This window comes from Meriones unguiculatus, chromosome 3 (assembly GCF_030254825.1).
Source record: "Meriones unguiculatus strain TT.TT164.6M chromosome 3, Bangor_MerUng_6.1, whole genome shotgun sequence".
NCBI lineage: Eukaryota > Metazoa > Chordata > Mammalia > Rodentia > Muridae > Meriones > Meriones unguiculatus.
Window position 1 is genome coordinate 83,620,283 of NC_083351.1, and position 26,656 is coordinate 83,646,938.

Genomic DNA, 26,656 nt, shown 5'->3' on the forward strand with positions numbered 1-26,656 from the left:
AGGTCTGAGGACTTGTATCAGAGAAGTCCATTATTTGATTTCCTCTGTGTATTGTTTCCCATTGTGGGTTTTTTGTTGTTGTTGTTATTGTTTTTTGTTTTTTTTTTTTTTTTTTTTTCAGTTCTGTGTTACCAATCTGGTCCTTATCTCTAAGACTAAGTCCTGGAAAGTGACTGGTTTTTGGCTTACATATTTTCCTAATCTGTTTCTCATTTGGAATTTGTTGCCATCTTAATTTTGTGTGTATGTCTGTGTGGTAAATGAAAAACTATTCCTCACCTGGGCCTCAAACATTTCCTATCCCAATTTTCTTCGACTGCTTCCCAAGTCTAGACTCTTAGGATTTGAAACTGGTTCTGATACAGCTTTGTTGGTGGTGGTGGTCCAAAATAAGATCTTAGTAGTGCCTGTAATGGGGGGGGCATTGGTAGGTTATGTGAAATATGTAAGGGAGTAGAAAACAGGATGGAAAGAAGACTGGACACAAGAAAGTCATGCAAAATTTACTATGCATCTGTGTGTTTTTTAAAATGTTTCATCTCGGCATTCATATAGAGTTCTATAGTCCAAACTGTTTTAAAATTTAATTTCTAAAATGATAATAGAAGTTTATCTTATCAGTCACTTTGATGTACAAGTCTGTAGGGTTAAGAGCATTTACATGATTGAACAACAAATTTCATGAAATTGAAATTTTTACTGATTAAACAAGTTTCCATTTTCCATTTTCTAGTCCCTATAATTTGTTTTTAAAGAAAACTTTAGATTAATCAAGTGCAAAACATGAAAGATACCAACTGAAGTGTAATCATCATTTAAATCAGATGCTGATGTATTGCTGACATCTGGAATATGGTTCTTTCAGCTGAGTTTCCCAGGTCAGCTCAGTACTCAGAAGTTTAAAGAAATGGCACCTCATAAGGTTTGAAAATGTTCTACAGAGGTAATTTTGCTACAAATGTAGTATTATGTTTTGTTTTTGAGGTCTAAGCTTTATTGTCATTACTCATTTAAGGCTTTTTTTTTTTTTTTGAGGAATTATCTTAGTGTAGGAGAAAGATGACTCTATCAATAACAATTTTACCAAGTCCTCATTTTTACTGTGTCCGTTGCTGTCTTATTTCTTTCTTGTTTGTTTGTGTGGAGGTTAAAGGACAACTTTCACACATTATTTCTCTTCTGTTGCTGTGTGGGTCGCAGTGATTAAGCTCAGGTTGTCAGACTCAATGGCACCCACCTTTCCCCACAGAACCATCTCATCAGCCCAGGAAGGCTATTTTAAATGCTTGTAATCTTCCTTATTGTTCCATGAGGTATGTTGTAATTATAATCCTAATTTTATCAAAGAATGGGTAATGAAGCATAGAAAAATTAAAGAAGTTGATCTCAGTTTCAGAGCTTGTTATCAAAAAAAATGTATACATTTTGAACATTATCAGTCCAGCTTGAGTTCTTCATTCTTTATTCCTGTACTGTGATACCTTTATATTAATATTCATATCAAACTGAAGGTATGAGTGGGATAAAATAAAAAGGACTGACAAGTATATTTGGGGGGTATATTTGGTGAGTAAAAATGTAATATTTGGGTGATCTGTGACTTGTGTCAGTCACTTTGTGTTTTATTCTAGTATCCATTCAGTAGGTTCTCACTATTCATTTCATGTACAGGAAGACAGCCTCAGGAAAGTTTGGGAGTTTGCCTTACCTGTCTTAAGTTGTACGCTGTAGGTATAGAAAGAGACATATTCCTAAGAAGTTAGACTTTGTCTTGCAGAGAAGTGTTTTGGCATGCAGAATTCTATTAGGTTTAAATGGAGCCATAGAATGTTATATACAAATAATGTTTATTCTATAATTCTATGTAAATATTCTATAGAAGGCTACATTATAGATACATATTTCTACATAGAGAAAGCTTCTTATCAGAACATTCTAGTCCTCTTAAAAATTTATGTGACTCAGTAGTTAAGAGCACTGGCTGCTCTTTCAGAGGGCTTTGGTTCAATTCCCAGAACCCATATGGCAGCTCTCAGCTGTCTATAATACCAGTTAGAGGGGCCCAGTGTGCGCAGACACAAAGACATATATGCAGACAAAACATGAATGCCCATAAAATAAAACTAAATAAATTATTCTTAAAAAGAATATGTATACATATTATGTATATGCATAATATGTAGCAATCTGTTGTTATACATATGTAGGATATCATCCTATGTCATATATAAAGAAAAATGTATTTTTCTGGTATATGCCCTGTGTTATACCCTTTCTGTAAGGGGATCCTGATATCACTGTAACAGAGAATTTGAAGAAATGAGAAAGGATGTTGTTGAGCAAAACCATGATGTCAGTGTTATAGGATGGATTTGCTATACAGAAGGAATCCCTTGTGTATGTATGGAAGCATCACCTGTCAATAAAAAGCTAATGGCCTATAGCTGAGGCAGGATATAGGAGGTGGGACATCCAGCAGGCAGAATTCTGGGATATAGCAAGGCACGTGAAGTTTGTCTGGCAAGATGTGAGGAAAACAAACACATGGTACCTGAGCAGAAATAACCAGCCATGTAGCAAAATGTAGATTAGTATAATGGGTTATTTTAACTTACGACCTAGTCAGAGAAGAGCCCAGCTATATGGCCTAGGTATTTGTAGATATCTATTTTGAGTCTTGTGACTCTTTATTTGGGAGCTTGGGGCTGGGAGAAAAAACTACCACAATATTACTGTCAAAATTTAATTATAATTTTAGCCACAGAGAAACCCTATTTGTGTATTTACTTTCAAAAAATAAGACCTTTATTTGGAGGGACACTTTCTCCTGTCCCTGCAGGGCCAGTCAAAACTTGGTGCAGTTCACTTCCCAACTTAGGTCTGGGCAGCTTTTGTCAGAGGAATCCTGTTCTCCACAAACGCTGTCACTCTTTTGTGTAGAGATAACTCTACAATATGCTCAAGAAAACAAAGATTTTCCTCATCTTGGAGCCTCATCTGGTTGGATATATATAGGAAAGGGGTAATTTCTGCTCCAGTCATCTAACTTAAGCAGGTACTCTCTGTACTACTTGACTTGCATTTTAGTGTGTTTTGTTCCTAACTAAACAAAACAGGCACAAGCACATACATTCCTTCCTCTGTAAAAAAAAAAAAACAAAACAAAAAAAAACAAAAAAAAACCCAAAACCTATTTTCACACTTCTTGGTATACATTAGATGCTTACTGCATGTGAGTGTCTTAATCTGAGTGGCCTAGTTTGACTGAAAGCCCTTTCATATCTAATCTTCCTTGCTGTGGACAACCTGGTCTTAAAGGAAATAAGACAGAGCAAGTTGATGAAAGTTCAAAAGTCTCTGAAACACGAAAGTACTTTCTGAGCCCTGGTTCTGGCAGCGCCATCAGGAGTTCAGGGCTATAGTTTCCACTAGTAGATGGCATTGCCAACTGGTCTGAGAAAGCTTACAGAGCTTTCTCATTTACAGCTGAGATTCATTCTCCAGTTACTTCTTTCACTAGACAGTATTTCTGTATAGAGTGGTTCTCAACCTTCCTAATGCTGCAACCTTTTAATACAGTTCCTCATGCTGTGGTGACCCCCCCAACCATAAACTTATTTTCATTTCTACTTCATCACTGTAATTTTGCTATGTTATGAATTGTAATGTAAGTATCTGATATGCAGGGTACCTGATATGCAACCCCTTTGACAGGTGTCTTGACCAACAGTCTGTGGACTGCTGCTCTAGACAGTACTTACTCACTTAAGGTCAAAATACAGTTGTTCTACGTGTGTCATCATGGTGATGTCAAACCCTAGTTCCCTCTCTTTTGTTCTGAAGGAACAAGGGGCAGAAAACTTGCAAGCTTTTCTTAAGCTGAATGAATCCCCAGGCACCCGTGCTGGCTTTTGGGTTTCTTGGGCTTTGGGTCAGGTAGGAGCAGGAGGACAGTGCTTCACGTAACACATGACTCTTGGCCTCTAGTCACCTTCCTGAGATGCTATCACTTCTGGCCCATTTGGAACAGAGGACTTGCTCATTGTTTGAATCCTGAGTCTCTAGCCCTTGAGAATAAAAAATGTGGGTATTGAATTGATCTGCCATAGCAGTTTCCAAACTTTCCTTCTTTAGGAACAGCAGTGAATTTTGGCCTCTCCTCCTGCCTCAAGCTTTTCTGTCAGCTTTAGCTCTCCAGTTGTATTACACACATTTGTTCAGTGAAAGAGTGCAACATACAAAGCCATAAGAGCAGATAATTATTTTCTGGTTCCATCATCTTATGCCTCATGGATTTTAAGTGTCTTAATGAATGCCATAAACTAGTCAGTGGTACAGCTTAGACAGGGTGGGGTGAGATGGAGGTAAGGACAATTATAAGAGTGAAACAATGTAGCAAGACAGTGTTCTGGTTCCTGGTCCACGTCTAAAATCTTCTTCATACAAGCAGACTGGGCTGTGATACTCATTATGTTGTAATAACAGGTTTCTTCTTCATGCTTGGAGGGGTTAAAAAAAAGTCCTTTTTGTGATATTGTTAGAAGTATCTTCTTTCCTCCCTTAAAACTATAGCTGGACTTTTGATAGCTAAAATTCTAATATTTTAGAATTTAAAGATCAAATCTTAAATCTAATTTTGATGCCTCATCGTTACACAGATACGCTACAGACTAATTTTTTTTCTTTTGCCCTCTTCCCAGATATAATCCTAATCCAACAATCTCAAATGACTCTCTGTGTTGGTGGTAATTTTTGCATTGTATGAGGTTTTTCTTACAGTTTGCTTTTTCTCCCTTTGAAACTCATTTTAAGTACTGAGATTTAATTTTAATTAGCTAGGACTCATGTTCAGGTGTGCCTTGAAGGTCTGAATGGCAAGCCCTGGGGAAGCAGAGATGAGCAGATCCCTGGAGCTCACTAGCTAGCCTCGCCTAATTGTGAGCTCCAGCCAATGAGAGGCTGTCTCGAAGAGATGAGATAGTATTACTGAGGATGACACCTTGAGGCTATCCTGTGGCCTCCACAAACATGCAGTAACACACTCACACACATGCATGCATGAACATTTTCGAAAGAAAGTTAATTGTATTTGCTTGTATTTGTAATTGTTTGCAAAATTAGGATGGGGTTCGGTTGGGACAGGAAGAGAGTAAGCATTTTAAAATAAAATTTTAATACATTTATATATTTAGGGAGGGGAGGGACATTTGTGCCATGCATGTGGAGGTCAGAGGATACCTTGTCCACTCCCTCCTTCCACTGTGTGAGTCTGTGGCATCAAGCAACCAAATATGGTAAACAACAAGTGACTGGGCCATCTCATCAGCCCAAGAGAACACTTTTGTCTTAACATTTTGTAATTTGAATTGTGTTCCTGTAGTGCTGCCTAAAGAATATCTACTTAAAGCTAATGTTTAAGAGCTAATGCATCTGGTGTCTTGGAGGGAAAGAGAATGAGAAGGCACTCCTTGTTCTTGGGGAAGCTGAGTTCTTTGTAATCATCACTTCAGAATGGGGATGAAGTGATGAACTTTTTGTTAGGTGCACCTGAGTTCTAGCAATGTGACTGGAAAACATGTCTAGCCTCTCCAAGTCTTAAAACCTTTGTTTGTATGAAGGGAATAAAAGTAGTTACTTAGTCTATCCTTCTAGGCTACTGGGTGGGGGTCAAAAATGTTCTCTAAGTGACAAATAAAGTAGATGATTACAATTAGTTTTCTTCAGGAGAAGTTGGGACAAGAGAAGAAAGGGACATAGCTCCCTCCATCTTCCTCTTTCTTAAGGTCTTTCTGGGTTACAAACAAGGCAGGAAGAGGGGACCTACTGAGTTCTTTCATGTCTCTACTCCTCAAGCATAGAGATTTTTTGGTCCTTGCTGGAAGGAAATTCAGTGAGTTTCAAACCAAAAATTTCTTGGTTGAGTGAAGCTCTTTATTGTGTATAAATCATAATAGCTGAGGGAAATGGGATTCATTTGTTCTTATGAGTAAAAAAACAACACAGGGTAATCCAATCTGCAGACCGGGTGGGATCAGGTACTTAAAAGCTATGGTTGGGAATCTCTTTGAGTCTGGCCCCCTCTGTTTTGTCCCTTTTAAACTTGAACTTTTTTTCTTGTGGAGGCAAAGCAGTCACCAGCAATTCTAGCATCATAGCAGGCGAGTTGTCCTGGTTCCAGAAGAAAGATATAGCTTGGATTCCTTATTGTTCCAACAATTTTCTAGGGCTTGGATCTTACTGGTACAACTTAAGCATATGTCCCTCTCTGAACCAATCACCAGTGTGCCACAGATCCTCAAGGCCAAGGATGTCATCTTCACAAATGATAGGTACTAAAGAGCAGGGTCAGGGGGAGTAACTTTCTAAATGAGAGAAGATAGGTAACTATTTCTTTTTTTTTTTTTCAATGCAGTTTATTCAGGAACCTTGAACAACTATTTCTAAAAGAAATAGAAAAATAGGGTGGACACTTCTTCCTTCTCTCACCACCCCTTTTCTCCCTGGCCCAAATAAAAGATATTTAGATTTCTCAATAACAGCACTGTGCAGTATGGCATTTTGGGTATTATTGGGATAAAATGTCAGGCTGTCCACTAGATCTGTGCGAATACGAATAACACACATATACACAACAAACCCATGAGTTTAACAGTGAACAAGGTAAATATGCATGAATATCAGCAATAGTTTATATTTCTTGAAAACTCTCTAGACTGTAGGTTTACTCCATCTACTCCTTGCTTGGCATAAGTCATTGCCTCCAAAGGAACCTAAGGTAGCAGATGACACTTCATTTCGTAGGTGAAAAGGCCTAAACTTCAAGAAGTGTCTTGGAAGTGTCTGAGGTAGCAAGAGGATGCTGCGCACACTGCTCTTTGCAGAAGGCATGAAACTATAAGGATGGTTTCACCATAGAGGGATTAGAGAAGCCCTCTAGTTGTAGAAAAATACAGTAACTACAGGAAGGGAACTGAAGAGAAGAAAGAGAGGCTTAGAAAATTATAAGTAAAGCTCCACCTTAGCATTGGTGGGGGAGGCAGAGGGTAGGGAGGAGAGAGGGGCAAAGGCAAAGAGGGAGGGAGAATGGATGTGGTTAGTGTGGCCAGTGGTTGAGCACAGCTGCTGTTCTGAGGAGATCAGCCGCTTCTGAGGTCTCAGGAGCTTTGAATACAGGAATGGCAAACAAGAAAATGGTCAGACCCCCTGAGCTTGTAGGTAGGGATGTTGGCTTTTTTACTCTACATTCTTAAGATGTTTTGGAAGTTTTTTGCAACTGTGTTATGGGAGAACATGAGTGGTTGTTTCTTTAAATGGGCTAGCTAACTTCATCTTTGTGAAGGGTCTTTCAGAAAGGAGACCATTTTCCATAATCCTACTTTCCCTCCCTGTACTAAAGAGGAGCCAAGCCGAGGCAGCATTAAAGAACACTTCCAACACAGGACCACTGGTTTTCTGAGTTTCTGTGAGTTTTACAGCAAGCCCATTCATGACTCAGAACCAAGAAGATAACAAGGCATACTTATTTGAGTCTCTTGTTTGCTCTTCTATTTTGTTCAGTCATTAAACGGTGTTAGAATTGAGAATTAGGACTCTCTTTTCTTGCCAAGTGAAAACACAAAAGACTTGTTGACTACATGATTTACTCTCCCAGATACTTCCAGAGTAACAGGAAATCCTGGCCAAATATCCACTGAAAGGAGCTGGTGGCATATGCCCTGGCTTCTCTTGAATGCAGGTTTCATGGCTGTCACCCTGTGCCCAGAAGGACATCATAAATCATTTATAATTTATGAGGAGCCTAGCCAGTCCTGTGCTACACCCTGCTAGCTGCTGGTGTCTGTCCACACACTGTGGGTTTCCTTCTTTGCTTCATACAGAGCCTTTTTCACACAATCCATAGGACTAAATTGGAAACTTTTTCTCATAGCCTGGCGCAGCCAAAGTGTAAAGATGAGAGGAGACAGAACACCCTTGTTCCTTGAGGCTGTGCCATGAACTTCTCTTGCTTTCTCCTAGACTGGAAAGTAAGAGGGGATAGAAAACAAAATCAGTATCAGGACAAGGCCATTTTCTTTTTATTTCACATTCTCAGCAAAATTTATATGTATTTTGAGTGACAGTAGCCAGCATGTCATCACTGGGGACATAGCATTGAGCACTAGCTTGGTTCAGATGAGATGGCTGAATGAGAAGGAGACAAGCACTTCAGCAGGGACTTCTGGTGAGCAAATCTTTGATCAGAGCATGAAGGCCATTATGGAATGAGCCATGCTGGGGAATAATCTTCTGATGAAGACAGGACACTGTATGGCACAGTCCCTGGGGGAAAGCATCAAGTGTGGAGGTCTGTATCAGACAGCCAGGAAAGAGTAACTGGATAAGAGAAAGAACATCCCCAGGGTTGCTGCAGCTGTTGGGTGTTTTGAAAGACTGATCCCTTTAAAATACTTTGTACTTCTAAGAGTAGAAGTACAAAGTCAGGAAAACCGTGGGTGATGCATCTTTCACTTTCTAGAGAGAGTCAGAATGTGTGCTATTGTAATCAGAATTGAAATATCAAAATATTAATTCACCCAGTGCGAAAAGTGACACAGAAATCATGTATTTGTTTGATCTTGGTTATGAATCACTAATACATTTACAATCAGGATAAAAGAGAGAATTTGTGTCCCATTCATTTACATAGTTGGTTAAGTACAGACAGAACCAGGAACTATATCCAATGACCTGTGCCCCATTTCTCCGGGCAATATTATGGTATAGCTGTGGGATACCACAACCTCTATGTGCATATTATATTATATTATATTATATTATATTATATTATATTATATTATATTATATTATATTTCATGTACAAATTAGTGTGATCTTCCATCACAAAGACACTGGTTTGACCCTGGGACCAGACTCCAGGTGGCTTCAGTAGGCTCCCTTGCTCATGCTGAGCACTGTGAAGCAGGCTCCTATGATGCACTGACAAGTAGAACTTGGGTTTGATTGCTGTGCAGAAGTCACAGGAAGGGAGATCTGGGTGCTATCAGGGGAATTTCTCCACAAAAGTAAAGCTCGTGGATAGTTGAGGTAGGCCTCAAAGACACGTAAGGATTTTTGCCTCCAAGCTGGGAAAGCAGGTGAGCAAGCATTGAGAACGTTTCCATGATGCTCTTGCCCTAATCGGCATGCTGAACCAAATTGACTCCTCAAGTTCCATCCAACGCAAAACCCCTCAGAGTCCATGAAAAACGTCCAGTGAATCTGCTCTGCAAACACACAGACACTGTATAAACACAGACAAATATTTTAAAAGGTGAAGAATAAGATTCTTGTACTTCAGGGGTTGGAATTTTGTGCTCAGCAACATACCTTCCATACCCAGCCTGCTGTTTGTCCATGTTGGCCCTCACACAGTTATCTACATTATGTGTTTAAAATGCTCTTAGCCAGAGACCAAGCAAACAGCTCATGGTATTTTCCTATCAGGGCCTGTTTATGAGGTAGAGAAAAAAAGAACAGAGTTGTTGACTTTGATCGCTCATGGAAGCTGGCACAGAACTTCATGGAATTCACAGGAAGAAATGGGAAAAAATTTTGGTATACAAAGAAAAAAAAAAAATGGAAGATTTGTTTAAGCCACGATTTAAGTTAGAATTAAACCAAGAAAATCTCAAAACTCAGACTGAAGAGTGGAGTAGGATCTGCAGTAGAAAAGCAGAAGTGTGAACGGACTATGTTCTAGTCTCTCAGGTGAAGAAAGAAAAATTTTAGTGAAGAAATAAAAGTTTTTAAAAGTATACAAAGCACAGGTTTTAGAGTGGCCTTCATTGATGATGCTGAATCCCATAGTATTTGAGCTGGTTGAGTTAGTGACCACTGAGTCGTCCCTCATTTTTATAGATCACAGATTAGAAGCACAAAAACTTGATGTAGGCTGCCCAACACCATTTGACTTCAGCCCAGTCTTCTGGGACATGAAAAATTATGTGACATTTTGGGCAATGTTACAGACATGGCAGTCACTGAAAAGTTCTGCTCGTATTAGCAAGGGATGAGTGGAGAAAGACAGTGTGGCTGACCATGTTCTGGGTTGGCAGTGAGGTGGGTTGTCTTGCAAGGAATCGGGGACCTGGTTGCTGCAGCCTTAGGAAGCTGGTCTTTGGATTGCTCTTCTTTCTTCAGTGAGAGTCTGAACACACTGGCACTGCGCGTAGGTGACAGCACTCTGTAAGGAACTTCTAGAGAAGAACTTGGGTGTGCCGCCACAGTAACTGTGTTCACTGTGGATACTAGTTTCCAAAAGGGGTGGTAGAGAACAGGACTGGCAGAGGGAAGGGAGACAGATGTACCTCTACTAAGACCAATAAGGGTTCATTGTCATTTTTGTTTTTTTGTTTTAACCATTCACTTACTCACTCATTCATTCATTTTCTTCTTTGTTCACATCCTAATTCCAATAGCACACTTGACAACTTACACCAAAGAACTCGTACATTATGCATAAAATAAAAGTGAGTTCAGGTTGCAAAAAAGGAGAAAATGTGAAATATCACATGAGATAAGTATTAAGTTTTATGCTGGCTTTTCTAGAAATCAGGATTAAAAAAAAAAAAGAAACAAAGAAAAGAAAAAAGCAGCACACAGTTCCTAGTTATCAGAAGGAAGGAAAATAATTTTTCTTCAAGAGAGACTAAGTGCTGCTATTCTGGGAGCTCTTGCCTTCAGTAAACACTTGGGGATGTCCATGTGCTTAACCAAGCTCAACACCTACTGTTCGCCCACACCTACTGGACCCTCAAGAGGGGAGGGAAGCTAGTGGCAGAGTAAGATTCGGATATGCAGGTCAGTGCCACTGAGGCCCTGCTTTCCGCTCCTGAGCTCAACCACAGGGAACTTCGGGAATGTAGATTGCTTCCAGAAGGAGGAACCCACAATTCCCTTCCCTTCATTTGCCTCAAAAAGCTGCCCATCACTAATTCCCTTCTTCATTCTTTATAAGTTTTGTCAGGGGGTATACCAGAACCACTAGTTGCAGGGATATACTTTGTTGAACTTTTGAGTTGGTGTGAGAGAAAAACAAAAGCAAAAATCTAAAACAACAACAAACCCACTAAAGGTTATCCCTTCTCAGCAGGGTTCAGGTGACATCTTTACAGGAACTATCTAGGGGGTTTCTGATTTGGGGCTTTTTGTTTCATTTTGTGTTTGTTGTTCAGAATTTCGGGGTGCTTGAGAGATGTGTCGATGGTTCCAGAGGACCCAAGTTCAATTCTCTATACCCTGTACAGTTTGTAACTGACAACTGTCTGTAGCTCCAGCCCCAGAAGATCCAACACATCCTTCTGCCTCCTTCTCCTGGTACCATGCATGCATGCAGTGGACAGACCTATACGCAAACAACACCATCTATACACATAAAATAAAGAATAATAAAAGATTAAATATTAAAAAAGAACTAATTCAGGTCTGGTGAGATGGCTCAGCAGGTAGTAACCCCTGCGGCCACACTTGTTGATCTGAGTTAAATCCCTGCGTCTTATATGGCAAGAGAAGAGAACTGACCCCTAGCGTTGTCTCCTGGCCTGTGCACGCACCATGGCATGGTGGGGTCACGCGCATTCACACATTAGTTGAGTGGCTGCTGCAGTTTTCTTAAAGATTTGTTTGTTTATTATGTATATACTATTCTGCTTCCATGTATTTCTACACAGCATAAGAGGGTAACAGAGCTCAGTATAGATGGTGATGAGCCACTGTGTGGTTGCTAGGATCTGAACTTGGAACCCTTGAAAGAACAGCCAGTACTCTTAACCTCTGAGCCACCTTTCCAGCACAACTGATGTAATTTTAAAGGCTTTTGAAAACAACTTTAGATCTTCTGAAAGTCCACACAGTTTTCTGGATTTTCAACATTTACATTATTATTTTCTTCTTTTTATTGTATATAGTCATTATACATGTTACTGTGTAATATAAGGACATTGTTATTCATACAAGTATTCTACTTAAAACATATTCTGCTTATGCCCTCTACCATCTCCTTTCCCACCAGTCCCTCTTCCAATTTATCCTCCTTTCCCCTCACTCCTACTTTTGTGTCCTATATACACACATGGTGTATGTACATGTATAAAATCTGGGAAAACAGAGACCTACTCACTTCACATGACTGTCCAGTTGCACACTTGCATGTGTCACTGCAAATGCCTCTGTCAGCATGTGCTGTAGAAAGCATCATTACCCAAGAAAGGGTGCTAAGTGGTGTCTCTGCTCCATAGATGGTATGCAATAATGTCTGGATCCCTTTTCAAACATGAGCATCTTGGGAAGGTGCAGAGGTTGAACCTCCGTTCCTGATACGCTTTTGCCCTTGCTGTGCTATGGACTCTAGACAAGTGTTTTTGGTGGGCATAAAACAAACAAACAAACAAGGGTTTGAGTCTTCACATGGACAAAATAAACATGCTCAAGAATTTTGAATATTGTTCGTAATTGTAATCAATGACTTGATTCTTACTTGTGCTTATTCTTTTTAAAAGTATTAGAGAGGAAGATCTCCACCAGACAAAGTCGAGAGGAGCTGATACGAAGGGGCCTGCTTAAGGAATTGCCTGACCAAGGTGAGGAAATGCGTCTCACGTTTAAACTAGTTGGATTCTTCATTCTTTGCTCTTTCATTTTCTGTTGGAATTTAAAGTGACCATGGTGGTTGTCAGATAAAGCAGCCAGTAGTACAGGACAGGAATCTGGCTTTGACCTGCATTGTCTCTGTGGGTGGCCAAGAAGCTGAGGTGTTATAGAAAAGGGTTCTGTGACTTTTGTGGTCAATCTTTCCCCCATAGGTTGCTCTTAACTCTGCTCTTCAGCATGCTGCTTTGGTTGCTAGAGATACAAGTCAAGATGCAACCATGGTTCTTCTCCTTATCAACCTCAAGCTTTATTCTTTTATCCGTGTTAAACTCAATTAGGAGAATTCAGCTGTAGTTTGTTCAGGCCTTCCTTGTTTCTAAACACTGCCAATAAAAGAAATAGCAGCCGTGCCTCCTGTCAACACACTCATGTTCACAAATCAATACAGCATGAGGGGGCAAATTAATCTGCCTTATGTTCCCTCCCAGTAATCTGCTCCTCTTTTATTTCTCTGAAGCTTGTTGTCTCTCACCTCAACACTGATAATTCTCTCTAAGACATTTTTGTTTTGTTTTGGCTTGGTTTTTGTTTCTGTTGGTTTTGTTTTTGTTTTTTAACCTCTCTCCTTCTCTATTACCTCTATCCTCTGAAGCGCAGAAGTTGATCAGAAAAGACAAGAATTGTGTAGAAGTTGTCTGACCCTCAAAAAAGGCACCAACACTGGGTGCCTTTTTACCAAATAGATAATTCCAAATTATCTTCTTTGCTCCCACTGCTGTGAAAACTAAAGGAAATTTTGCTACAATGCTGATCATTCCTCTCTTTCATCCCCCAAGTTTACTGGAGTAATGTATTATTGTTGAGACGTTATGGGAAGAAGTAAAATGCTATTATTTGAAATTTAAATAATGATACTTTTCAATGGATGGATAGATAGATAGATAGATAGATAGATAGATAGATAGAATATGACATTTGGAGGCATACATTGTATATTAGTTGAAATGTCATGTTTTTTTTTTTTCCATACCAGAATAATCCCAGTGTGCAGCTTGGAAATGCATTGATGCTTCAGTAGGAGTAAGGGAGACCTGGATGGAATAATACCATTTTGACTGAGCGAGCTCTCACAGTTTTAGAAATTTTCGTTTCATTTCTGACTTGTCAAGTTTTCCCCCCTCATCTTTGTTAATGAGCTTTTTGTAGTTTTCAATATGCTATTACCTTGGAGCTATTTGTTTCCTGCTTCAGAGCTTTAAAAATGAAAACTGCTCATGCTTCCCCTTCCTAGAAGGAGGTAGATAGGCATGCAGGAGCTGGGCATGCAGAAAATAGGCAGACAGTATCCAGGCTCATCTCCCATCAGTCTCCGGAGGTGTCAAAGAAATTTCACAGCCTCTGAGATAAACCCTGTGCAATCCACTTTGTGGAGTGACCCACCCATTTGTTCGGTATCCCTTATCTGAAAATATTTTTTTAAAAGGGAAAAGATGAGGAATTGCTCATTGGTTAAGAGTGCTTACTGCTTTTGCAGAAGACATGAATGCAGTTCCCAGCACTCATATTAAAGGCTCACAACTGCCTGCAACTCCATCTCCAGGGAATTCACTTCCCTCTTCTGCTCTCTGAGGGACATACATTCATGTGCATATACCTGTATGTAGACACATATACACGTAATTAAAAGTAAAATTAAAATCTTATTAAAAAATGAAGGAGGACATCATAATTGAAACCTGTTGTTGGGATTGATGATGGACTGGGTAAGACCAGAAGTACCCAGAATGCCCCATGAAGATCTCCTGGTTTTCAACTGAGAACTAGAGAAAGTAGCTTTCTGTTTTCCCATTTTAGCCATCATCTTCCTCTTCCCCAGAAAAATTCTCTTGAGAATCCCGGTCTGAGAGGCTGGGATTTTATTTGGGGACAGCCTCTCTCTGTCACTGAGGATTCACTGTGGCCCCTGTCTCCTTGTCACTGCTGAAGTTCCTGACAGTGCTTGTCATTCATGAGCTTCATTCAGTGGACCACAGCTGTCCTGGCTGTGGCCTCATCCCACCCTGACCTGTGACCTCTATCTCGGGCTATGATTATTATTCCTTTCAGATTGTGTTTTTCACACCAAGTTTAACTTCAATCTGAAAGTTCAAATGATCTTCTCTCCTGAGAAGCTCTCCCAAACAGACAGTCTAGTCCATAGTGAGTCCCCACTTACTTCTTCTCTCCATCTTTTCTTAAAGCTGTGACATGAAGGCACACAGTGTTACAGCTGCATGCCTGACATCCACTTTCCATATCTTCTAGGCTGGGTTTCTCCCGAAGAATCAATTTTATTTTTTGGTCACATGTGATTCTCTCCCTGTAACTGTTCTTCCACTTCTACCCTGAGCTGGATGTGCTTTTCTAAGTTTCCTTCCTTTGAGGTCACAGACTCTTCCAGTGTTTGTCACCTGTTCCTATAACTCAGGCCTGACTTGGCACCAACTGACATCTTCTCTTGGCTTAGATTTCACTTGCATAGCTTACTATATCAGGGATGGAGTTTATTTTAATTCTGAGAAAAAAATTAACACAGATTTCTAGGAAAAATTTCAAAATATAGACACTACTCGCTTAATATCGTCAGTTCTCTTTTTTCTTCATATTTTCTACAAATGGTCTTTTTCTGCCATTACTTTTATGTACTAGTTTTATTTTATGACTCAGAGTAAGTACCTTTCCATATAGTTGATTGTTCTTCATGCTTACTATTGTGATAATATTCAAATTTTCTATAGTGGTTTTTCTAGTGTTTTAAAAATAAGTTATTTAACTTGATAAAATATGACCACTTAGAAGAGCATTAAATTATTATTAACATGACTTTAGAATACTACTAACTAAAACAAGAAAATACAAATAAAACTTTTATTTGAGTTGCTTTAAAAGTAAGGTTTACATAGAAATAGATGAATTTTTTTTTCTAATTTGTTTGGAACTGTTCATTTTATATTAGTTTTATCAATGTATTTATATCCCTCTTCTTCTCTTTTTTAAAATTAATTGTTTCAAGTCCAATAATTCCTACCTAATATTATTGAAATTGTGGCAATTCGGTTGCAATAGCATTGCCTCAGTGTGTTATTATTGTCTGTTTTAATTTTCTATAGGAATCAGAATTTAGGTCCTTGGGAACTACGTGATTGTGTGACAATTTCATTTTCATTTTCAACATGGTGTAATTCTGTTTATCTTATTTGTGGAAATATCAGGATTTTTGACAAGAAGACATGTGAATTATATTATAAAGCAAATCAGTAAAATTTTGAGAAATGATTTCTGTTTTATAACGTTTGCAAAAAATGAATTTAAAAAACTACATAGAAAAACTCTGTTAATACATTTTTTTTAAATTAGTTTAAATCAAAACTTTGGCTCTTTAATTTTTCTCTTAAGGTGGTAACAGAACCTCTTACATGTTTGGGAATAATTACTGGGATAATATTTCCAAGCATCACTGAATTTTGGAAATCCCTCAAATTTTAAACATTTTGAAGACTTAAAAAAAAATCAAGGGTTAAAATTAATCTTTATTATTTAGACAATACATGAAAAATTTTACTTTTAGCTGTAAATTTTAAAAATTCTTCTGTAACTAGTTTTTATATGTGTTTTCTAGCTAAAATTAGCTTTTACCCTTCCTATAATGAAGAAATTTTGAAAATGAAATTAGCCTTAAACCATCTTTTCCCTGAACAAAGGTAACAGTTACACTGCTGTGTAGAGTGTGGACAGTGTCTAACATGCTCAGGAGACACTGCTACCTGGAAATGGTCTGTCTTCCCACACCTGTCTCTATGTGTAATTGCATCTCATGTTATTTGTATCTTCGTATTCATCTTGTGGTTTTGACATGTTACAATGTTTGTTTCATTTTCCAGATCATTCCTTCATTCAGTTTTTGGATGCAAAAGAAACACCTAAGTGTTTACTTCAACAAAACCTAAACACAAGAACAGGGTAACTGCTGGCCTGGGCCCTGTGTGCTTCCGGGCGTGCCTTCTGTCTGAGGTGGCAGAGAGGTCTTTGTCCCTTGCTGCTTTTCCAAAGATTTTTCTACCTCTTTTCTTTTAATGAAATTAGATGGGGAAACATGGTTATGTGGTTCCCAGGGACAGAAACATGAACCCAGATCCTGCAGTCCTAGTAAGTGGGAATATGATTTTCAAGAAAGCCATCAAGTTAGACATCTAGGTGTTTCTTTCCAATTTTAGATGGAGATGTAACAGTTAACTTTGAAAATTCAAACGGGCACATGATACACATCGGAGAGGAGTCTACCCAAGAGGAGAATGTAGGGAAACCTGAAGAAGGGAATGGCTCTGTGTGTGAGAAAGCACCACCTCGGGAGGAAAAGGCAGAAGAGAAGACAGGTAAAATACAGAGAACCCCATATCATCTCCTGTAGCATCCCGACATTGGGAACCAAAGAGTGATTCTAAAGCCAGGAGCCTGCAGAGAGGACGTTTGCAAACTGGAAGAAGAAAGCTAGGAAAGAGAAGCAGGGCAGGTCCTCAGGTGGACACATGTATTTATAAGTACGCCATCTGCGTTGGTGTTATTAAGGAGAGCTAATTAATGGTAGTGATCAAAAGGATTGAGCTCTTCAGGTATTACATTTACCTGGAAATGGTCTCCTTTTCTTAAAAGCTTTCTCTCAAAGCCTTGAAAAAGATGAGCCATCAAAACGTTTTCATATGGTTTGTAGCTGGTCCTAGTGAGCAGCTCATCAGGGGCCATGTCTCTCTCTCAGCCTAGAACCGCCCTCTGGCAACAGGAAGTAGCTGGTGCATCCACATGACCCAGTATTTTAGATTCTAGACATGTCTAAGATACAGCAAGGAAGACATCCATAGGAGCTATGTTTCACTGCTGCCTTAGCTGCTGCTGACCTACCCGTGCACTTAAAAGTTTCAGATTATGTTATAGGCAACTCTGCTCTTCCTGAAAAGGCTTCTCTAGAGTGTTTGATAGCTGTTCATGAATTCCTAATGGTGGCTCCACCCCAACCCCACACCAAGCTTTGTACTTACACAGACCTTGAGCCAGTGTTCTATAAGGAAAGGTTTAGCCAAAAAACCTCTGAATAAAATTTTACCATATATCTAAGAAGGATCTTCAGGAAATATGTATTTTCTATAAGGTTGTCTCTGAGTTGGATGGCAGTATTTGTCAACCTCATTTGGATTGTGTAGACATTTTGAGAAATTTTAGAAATTCCTTTAAGTAAATTTTTTTCTCCTCTTGATCCAAATCCTCTGAGAGACAAAAGGAAAGCTGTGGGGGGAGGCTTTGTTAGTTAACTGCTCATGTGAGGTCATCTTTAGGAGACTGAAGCCTTGTGATTATTTGCATATACGGTAACTAGCTTTTAAAAGCTTTAAAAGCTATGGGAAATTTATTAATTTGTTCTCAGATATTAAGCATAGTATTTATGGGACTTTCCTCAGCTTTCAAAGAAAACCTCTAGTTAAGTTTATTAATACAGATTATAAAAAAAATTAGCTTGTGCTTTCATGATGATATTTCTGGTACATATTGAAAAAGCAGACAGATTTGGAAGAGATTTTGGTTGAGAGGGAACAGGTGTCTGTTTTTATTTTCTTTAGTTCCAACTATCCTGTCTCAACAAACAGTTAAACTTATATCCATATGTGACCTGTCTGTAGTCCCTGTGCGTGTCACTGCACTCAGTAACTAGCCAGATTTGGAAGGAAAATTTTCCTTATCAGCATAATGCAAAGTTGCTGACAGGTTTGTGTTAGCTAACCCAGCAGGCCTTGGTATTCTTGGGAGATGACCGATCTTATAGGTCAAGAACAGCTAAGAGGTTTTGTTTTCTTATTCCTCAAGCTAGTACATTTAGTTCTTTCTAGTCAAGAAAGTTCCATGATAGCATCAGTACATGAGGAGCTGGAGATGCCAAGGGTGCTGGTGTGTCACTGATGCAGCTGCCACGGCCCCCTTTTGTGTGGACAGAGCCCATGTGGAGCCTATCTACTAACCAAGAGAGGTATTAAGAACGGAATCATTCCCTGAATCTAAAAAAAAAAAAAAAAAAATGTCATTCATGAGTAGTATCACAGAGAATTATTTTAAGTAGAATTTATTTATGAACAACAATATGGATTACTTCTTTAGTCCTACACCTTTTAATGCTAAAACAGACAATTAACAACAACCAAAAAAACAAGACAAACAAACAAACAGTCTGATTCAGTGTTGCCTCTCTTCTGGTCCTACAGTCATGTGAGCTGACACTCATGCAAACCCACCCTCCTATGATCCTAACTCCATAATTTTGCAGGCCTCCCTCTCTGAGTCAAGCTAATCTACTCAATAGTACCATTCCCCATGTTAATTGGTTGTAGTAGCAAACCAAGGTCATGTGTCTTTAAAGGAGTATATACATCTTGCCTAAGAAACTATTCAAAAGTAAAGCACATAGGAGCTACCCATCATCCCAGCTCTGTGGCTGGGCTTGGTTCAGACTACATGGGTATTTCTGGGGTTCTGAAGGCACCTGGTTCCTTGGTGGGTAAAGTGGCCTTGGGCCTTATCTGCCAACATGAGACTTCTTCCTCAAGGTCTTCTCAGCTCTTGGTCGACTGTTGTTCTTTCTCAGTAGGTGTCCTTAGATATTTGAGACACAGAATCTGATCAGCAGTCTGCTCCAGTCTAACAGCATTAAATCTGAAAGTTGTTTGACATTGTTTTTATTGCATGATTATGAAGGGCCTTTAGTGAAGGAACAGTAGTCAGCACTTGGTTGGTTAATCAAGAGTACTGAAGAACTAGCATGTGTAAAACTCTAGTGGAGACCACAAAGAGAATGAGGAGTCGTCCCTGTCTAAAAGCAGATGCCTGGCAGGTAGCTCCCAGACAATCATCATAAGATGCAAAGCTATGAACAGGTCAGGGTACCAGAGCAGGGGAGCTCCCAGTGGTGCCCAGAGTTGTTTCTGTGCAGGGCATCTTTCCAGACTAAGTCTTGGGGGAGAAAGGAAGGAGACAGGCAAGTCCAAGAGAGGAATTAGAACAGAAATGCCTCCAGACCAGGCGCAGGACACATGAAGTACTGAATGGCTCTGACTATTGATGTCAGATCTTTACATAGAGGAGAAAGACAAGCCTGGATATGGAGTGGACAGCTTGTTTTCCAGACTGCTATTGTGAAGCCTCATATTCTTCCGAAGCCAGAATGAACAGAGAGCTCTTTCATAACACCCCCTTGAAAGGGCAATTCCACCTTCAATTTGTACAAAGCCTTTGAATCATATGTTTACAGTAAGAAATATAACCTAATTCATTGCCACCCACATACAAGAGTGTTTTCTGATTGTCAGTGCTGTCTGCCAGACACATTCACTGACTAGAAATAACTTAAGATATTGTTTGAGTAGATACACGTTTATGCACACACAGCTTAGGGAGCAGCACTATGTCAGGCCCTCACAGAAAGCTATCACAGGAGAGTTGGAAGGCTAAAGAGGAGCTCTTCAGAGTTTCCAAAGAACTACTAGGGTTTATGTGTGTATGGCCAAGAAACAAAGTAGAAGAAATGGCAATGGAATAGGACATGTGCCGTGCTGTTCTTGGTCACTCAAAACTAGAAATATCAATTTGGTAGGTGAGGGCTGCATTGTGTTGACACTGTCTTTAGTTTCTACTGTGCTCCATTTGAAAAGGTACACCACGTAGCTCTTTGGGCTGGAACCACATTTTAGTTCATTTCAGCCACTATTGCAAACAATGCAGACATGACCACATGAGTTCAGCATCCCAGAACAAAGTTGTCTCTCTCCCTGCTCTCATGGGGCCTCCTTGACCTATGTACAGGTTTTTTTTTTCCCTATGAAATGCATGCCTTGTCTTCTCAGAACTGTTATGTAAGTGTATATTAGAAGACACAGTGGACTTTTTTTTATTCTGCACTTTGTATACCTATCGCTGTGGCTCTGATCTAAAAGGTGGAAGGAGTCATTGTAGAATTTGAAGCTGCCCACACTCCACTGGGAGAATGCAAAAGCTCTCTAATGGTAGGAAGTAACGGCCACGTGCATTGCGTCAGAAGCCCCCAGGGTCTCCCAGAGTATAGAACATGCCTGCTTATTTCAGCCACACTAAGACTTCTGGTTGATTGGGGGAGCCGTGTAAAGATAACTGGGAGCGCAGGCATTGCTGCAGTGTGTGTACTGCTCTCATCTGCTGTTCTTGGTCCTTCACTGTTGCTAAGTAGGTAATTGTGATGCATTTAGCACTCATTGCCATGTCATCATCCAGAAACAACATACTGAAGGCTGGAATTAAAGCTGACGGCTAGTGCACATTTACACTGACCCCTGGTGTAACTTCATCATTGTCAGTTGTGATTGATGGGCCCAGAGAACCCTCCTCTAGTCTGTTGTTTACTCTTTGTTTTGCCTCAAAACTTTGCTTCCTCTGGTACAAACACTGTCTGGTTCCCAAACGTCATAAAGCCACCTGTGTGTATCACGGTCACCATGTCTCGCTCCTTGCTTTTCTATGGTTTGTCTGTATCAGTCTGCTCTATTCACTTTCTTGTTTGTAGAGAACACTGAAATCCACTCTGAAACACTGGCTGCTCCTGCTCTACCTCCTCCAGCTCCTCCCAAACCTAAACCCAAACCTAAACCAAAAAAATCTCCTGTGCCTCCCAAAGGGGCCACTGCTGGGGCCAGCCACAAAGGGGATGAAGTGTCTCCTAATAGAAAAACTGTCAAGGCTCCCAGTAAGCAGGCCCCCATCCCTCCACCCAAGCCAACAAGCCGAAACCCACCCCGGGAGGCCGGTGAGTATGCCCTGGGGCATAGTGGGTAGGTACAGGGTGTGAGGCTCTGCAGTATGGGGTTCTGTATGCAGTATGGGCTTCTTCCAGGAGCGTGGTCTACTGTTGTCTCAGAAAGCAACACTAAGTAGAGGTTTATGGGTAAAGGTTTCTCACAGGAATCCTTCAGAGATTCCCCGGTAGCTATCTACTAAGGAAAAAAAAAAAAACTTTGTAGTCTTTGGAGTAACTGTGAACTCTTAATCATAGTTTCCAAAATCAACACATAGACCCATTCCTTTAGCATGCCCAGGAGTGATGCTTACCTGATGAAACAGTATCTGAAAATATGTGTATGTCCAGTATCTATTCACATGCTGCCTATGTGAATTTATGGGCAGCTTCTCTGTGTTTCTCTTTTTAAATCCCATAGGCTAGCATATGAATATCTGACTTGGGCTTTGACATATTTGGTGGATTGTAATGTCTTAAATTTTCAACAGCCATAGTCATCTGTCCTCCAATAAGGAACAAAGTGTTCATATACTCCACATAGCATCATCTTGATGCGCTGAGAGTGGTATGCTCAGGGCTGCCCCCTCACCTCCACTCCGGGAGACCATCCGGTCAAAGTGTCCTAGTGTATTGCAATCACACATTGCCATCACAAATCATGAATGAACATTTGCAACTTATATGCTGCCCATCCAGCTTTCTTTTTCAACCTTACATGCTTCATGAAAAGTAAAGATTCCATTTCTCTAGTGCAATAAAAGATGCCAACTATGTCATCTAAATTTTAAAAGAACACAAATCAAAATTCTCATGCTCAATATCTTTTCCCCATTAATGTGTGCATAAAAATTCTTCTGTACTATAACAAATTTCCTTTAAAATCAGAAGCCACTTCTCAGAAACCAGCCTCAAGGATTTGCCTTAGCATTATCTTTTTCCTCTTGCAATTTATACTTGTCATACTGAAATTCAAAGAAAGGTTTAGTTCACAATGTAACAGCTCTCTGAATGCAAGTAGTCCTTTCCTGGGTCCTCTCTTCCCAGCTTTGATCTTTGTTGCTCAGGCCTCTTCTAATCTCTCTAAAGTAAAATATCTCAAAATGATGAGGCAGCAGAGCCTAAGGGTCATTTCCTTGGGGACTCAATTTCTTTTTTATTGGCGTCTGTATGTCCCTCATGGCCTTACACAGCCTAGCAGTGGTATGTGACGTGACATAGGCACTGAGCTACTAAGAAAGGAAAATTCCCAAACTAACACTTTTCCCTTGGGAATTAAGAGCCTGTCTTGCACACACTTCTTCCCTCGCTCTGTCTCTAGGTGGTGTGAGATCACTGTAGACTTTGCTCAGACTGTGGGAAGAAAGCTGGTGAACAAAAAGGTTGGAGGAACATTCTTGATAAATCTTGAGATGATTACAGATAATTTCTCGAAGATTTAGCATATACTGATTATGTTTCTAAGAGGATAGTAAACTAGGAAACTGTCATTTTATCCAATGCACTGATGTAAAAGGCACAGGCTCCATTATACAAATGAATATGACTGCTTCTAGGACTGTCACAGAGAAGCAGACTTTACATTGAGGCTCTTGATTTCTCCATTGCACGTCTTACATTCTGAAAACAGCTATCACCTAACGTTTTTCCCCACTGAGTGTAGAGGCCTTATAGATCGATCCATCTATCAGTCAAAAACACTGTTGGTTTTGCCAGGATTTTGCCTTTCTCATTGTTGCTATTACAAAAATTTTTAACCCAGAAGTGAAATTTCATTTTTAGCCAAGGTTGATCTCAACAAAGCCCTCTCATGTTACAAGAGATGTTAAAAACAAAATATGTCTTGAATTTTCACTCCAGGCTTTGAAAAAAAATCATTTTTCTTTAAAATGAGATGGCATTAAATATTTTCTGTCAAATAGTGAAATCATTCAAAAATGTTAAAATTTGTACTATTAGCATTGATATGAAGAAAGTATCTATATAACTTAACTACGAAAATAGTTATATAGGTTTAAGCACAAAACCCTTCATATCTTTGTTATTTAAAAATTAATTTAGAGTGGAGTTAGAGTTTTAAGTATGGTTAATGAGTTTAACTTGTAATCAGAGAGAGAGATTATCAGGTTCATTAACTCTACAGACAAGCACAGATTTGGCAAAGGGAAAATCCAGCTATTGTGTGTATCTGAAACAGTAATTGCTGCAATCAGAGAGACCCTTGTAAGCCTGAATCTTGTCACTAAATAAGACTGGCTTCTTTGCATTTCAAAATTAATGGAGTCATATGTCTCATTGTCTGTTCCTTTGTTTGTTCTTCATTTCAACTCTCTCATTGACTTCAATAAAGTTTCATCCAGAGGTAAGTCACCATGATACCTGTGTGCAGTATGGGATGGCCCTGGAGTTTTAACAAGATGTTTCTGATAGTTATGTGAAAGAAACTTTAGCTCCCTCTTGGAAAAGTAAGAATATGTAGCATCAGAGTAGAAGAGATTTTTGGAGAAAATACAGATCATAAAGGCCCTGAGGGAAAAAAAAAATTCTCGTGGGAGTTTAAACAGATATTTTAGGATGACATAAAGAAAAATTCAAATATAAGCATTATTTAAAAGAAAAAGAAATGCTACCTAACTTGCTTTCCTATAAATGACTTAGCTGAAGTCAACTCTACCCAGAGTTAAGCAGAGATGCCCTGGCAGTTCTTGAGGTAGAAGCAAGCAAATCAGTCCTTTGATCGCAAGAGCTCAAACCAAACTGAGCAACATAGGAAGACCCACTGAAGAGCATGAACATGAGGAGCCACACAGACACACACACACATGCACACATGTGCAGGTGCTGAGAGTGATAGTCTTCCTTCTCAGATTACTCACATTCTACCCATGTAATATTTTTCCCTCTAAAACAAAGAACAAAAGGGCAAAGCCTTGACTTTAATTATAATTAAATCTTAATTACAACAGCTAAAAGTAGAAAGTACCTGTTAAATAAATTATATGGAAAAGCACAGGAACAATATGAATAGAGAAACATCTACAAAGTCTTGTCTAGTGAAGAAATGGGTGACAAAACACAATGAATGGTTGAGCAATCACAGAATAAGCCATAAGACCCAAAACTTGAGAAAGAATCTGAAAAACATTTGAAAAGTGCCGGTGTCACTTCACCCGTTCATAGCAACCTTACCAACTGTCATGGTTCAAAATATTATTTTAAAGGTATTGTCCTTTGCTAGGTTTCTTGTTGTTTTCAACTACAAAAATTATGATAAATTCAATGCCTTAAAACAACACAAATATATTATTGTATAGTTCTACAGATTAGATCAGAAGCAGGCTAGAACATGTAATATTTTTTAAAAAACACTTTTTCCTTGCATTTTGATGTTGGGGGCTAGTTCTCTACTGTGATTGTTCCCTCTCCATCCCCACTCACTACTGTAGGTGGAAGTGTAGGCCAGCAGGACAGACTTCCTTCCCTGGAGCTTTGGGAACAGTTGCCTTGGAGTGTGCTTTGAAGGTAGTGAGATAAATTAAATGGCTTGTGACCCAGAAGGAGGATAGAAGTGTATTCCCTGCTTCCTTTCAATGCGGGCCACCTCTCCATCCCCAGAAAGACACAAGGAAAAGAATGTCGTTATGAAAGGCCCACTTGTGTCCTGTGGCCAGCTTGCCAGTGGTGGGTGTCCCCTTTGCAGGAGCAAGGTCTTCTTAGAGTCTGTAAGAGTGACTCAGACAAGAAGCTGCTGTCCTGTTTGCTTGTTTCAGGTGAAGATGGAGGAGAGAAAAGATAGGGGCTTCTTGCCCTTTAGTTTCACTCTGAAGGTCACTTGCTCCCTCTCACATGAAAGGCTGGGGGGGGGGGGGACAGAAAACAAGACTATTATCGTTATTAACTAATTTTCTTAACATTCATCGATCCAATGTATCTTAAAGGGAGAATTTTAAATGTCATTGGAAGTTGCCTCTTGGTCACTTAAAAATTATTGTATTCTTTGATTTTCAATGCAAAAAAAAATGTCTCTGTTTTAGCTGGTTCTTCTCATCCGAAGAAAACAGCTGGCTTAAAAGCATCGGCATCGCCATCCACTTCCTCCACCTCTTCTCGTCCCAAAGCATCCAAGGAGGCACTTGCTAGCAAAACAGGTGCAGTGGGCACCACAAGGGGCAAGAAAAAACCTGGCAAGCAGCTGGCGACCTCCCGGCTGTGCTCAGACCCAAGCACTTCTGGCACATTTAGTGTTAAAGGGGCACCTTCAGACAGCGGGCTAGAGAGTCTCGAACCAGAGGAAACTGTTGCTGCAGCAGAGCAACAGGCCACAGGCAAATCCAAGGCTCTTGTCCCTGCGCCGGCGGCGGCAGCGCCAGCTTCTCCGCCTGCCCTTCTTCTGCCCCCTGAGGATCAGTGCGCTGTTGCCTTGGACTCTCCCATGGTCCTGGTCAGTGATGGACCTACTCTGCCCGTCTCTGCCTTAGACACAAGCCAGCCCCTTTGGGCCGAAGAACCGACCAGCAGAACCACTCCGTACTCAAGCGCTGGCTTCAGTGGTAGCAGAGAACATGCGAAATGGTGAGTTGGGTCACAGAGCCAATATTCTGTCTAAGTACCACAGGCCACTAGAGTATTCTCTTGGAATAAAGGAATGTAGTCTGCTCCCATCTGTGTTAAGTCTGCTGAATGTTAGGTAAACCTACCTGTAGTCTCACCACTGGGTTTCCTAAGCCCTGATTGTGGAGTCCCACAGGCTGTGTAGAAAATCACAGTGCTGATGCTGACAAATAGACCAGCCCAGTGCCTTCTGTCAGCGTGGTTCATCATCCATCTTTCCCTCAGGGACAGTTTCATTCTTTGTCTTTCTGGTACTTGTTTTAAATCTTTATCATTTGGATCCAGATCGTTCACTCATTCTTGCTCAGCTTCATCTCAGTGTAACAACTTTAAGCTTTCTTCCCCAGGAAATTTAAGACCAACAGTAAAGAACTCTTTAAAACTCTGACTCCACTTTTACCAAAAGTAGAATGAGCTCTTTCATGTGAATTCTTCACAAAACTCTAATTTCTTCTGTGAAATCTTCTAATACTTTTTGGCAAGAACTGGTAGTAACTACTTAGAAAAGTTCTCCTACATGTAGAGTAGAAGTAGCCAGCATGGACTACGTACTTCCAGGTTCTCAGCAACCAGAGCCTA

The 26,656-nt window shown here is 39.9% G+C and overlaps 1 protein-coding gene across 5 annotated transcripts in view; it reads left to right on the forward strand.

Annotated features, from left to right (window-relative positions):
• The window catches only part of Phactr2 (phosphatase and actin regulator 2), a 263,525-nt gene that overhangs the window by 192,044 nt on the left and 44,825 nt on the right, over positions 1-26,656 (forward strand). For 3 of the 5 annotated variants that reach the window (XM_060380256.1, XM_060380255.1, XM_060380254.1), the window contains exons 3-6: positions 12,537-12,617; positions 16,881-17,039; positions 21,239-21,478; positions 25,501-26,038. In XM_060380256.1, coding sequence (XP_060236239.1) covers positions 12,537-12,617; positions 16,881-17,039; positions 21,239-21,478; positions 25,501-26,038 — 1,018 coding nt within the window. The remainder of the gene's footprint in view (positions 1-12,536; positions 12,618-16,880; positions 17,040-21,238; positions 21,479-25,500; positions 26,039-26,656) is intronic. The other 2 variants (XM_060380257.1, XM_060380258.1) reach the window with 2 other exon arrangements.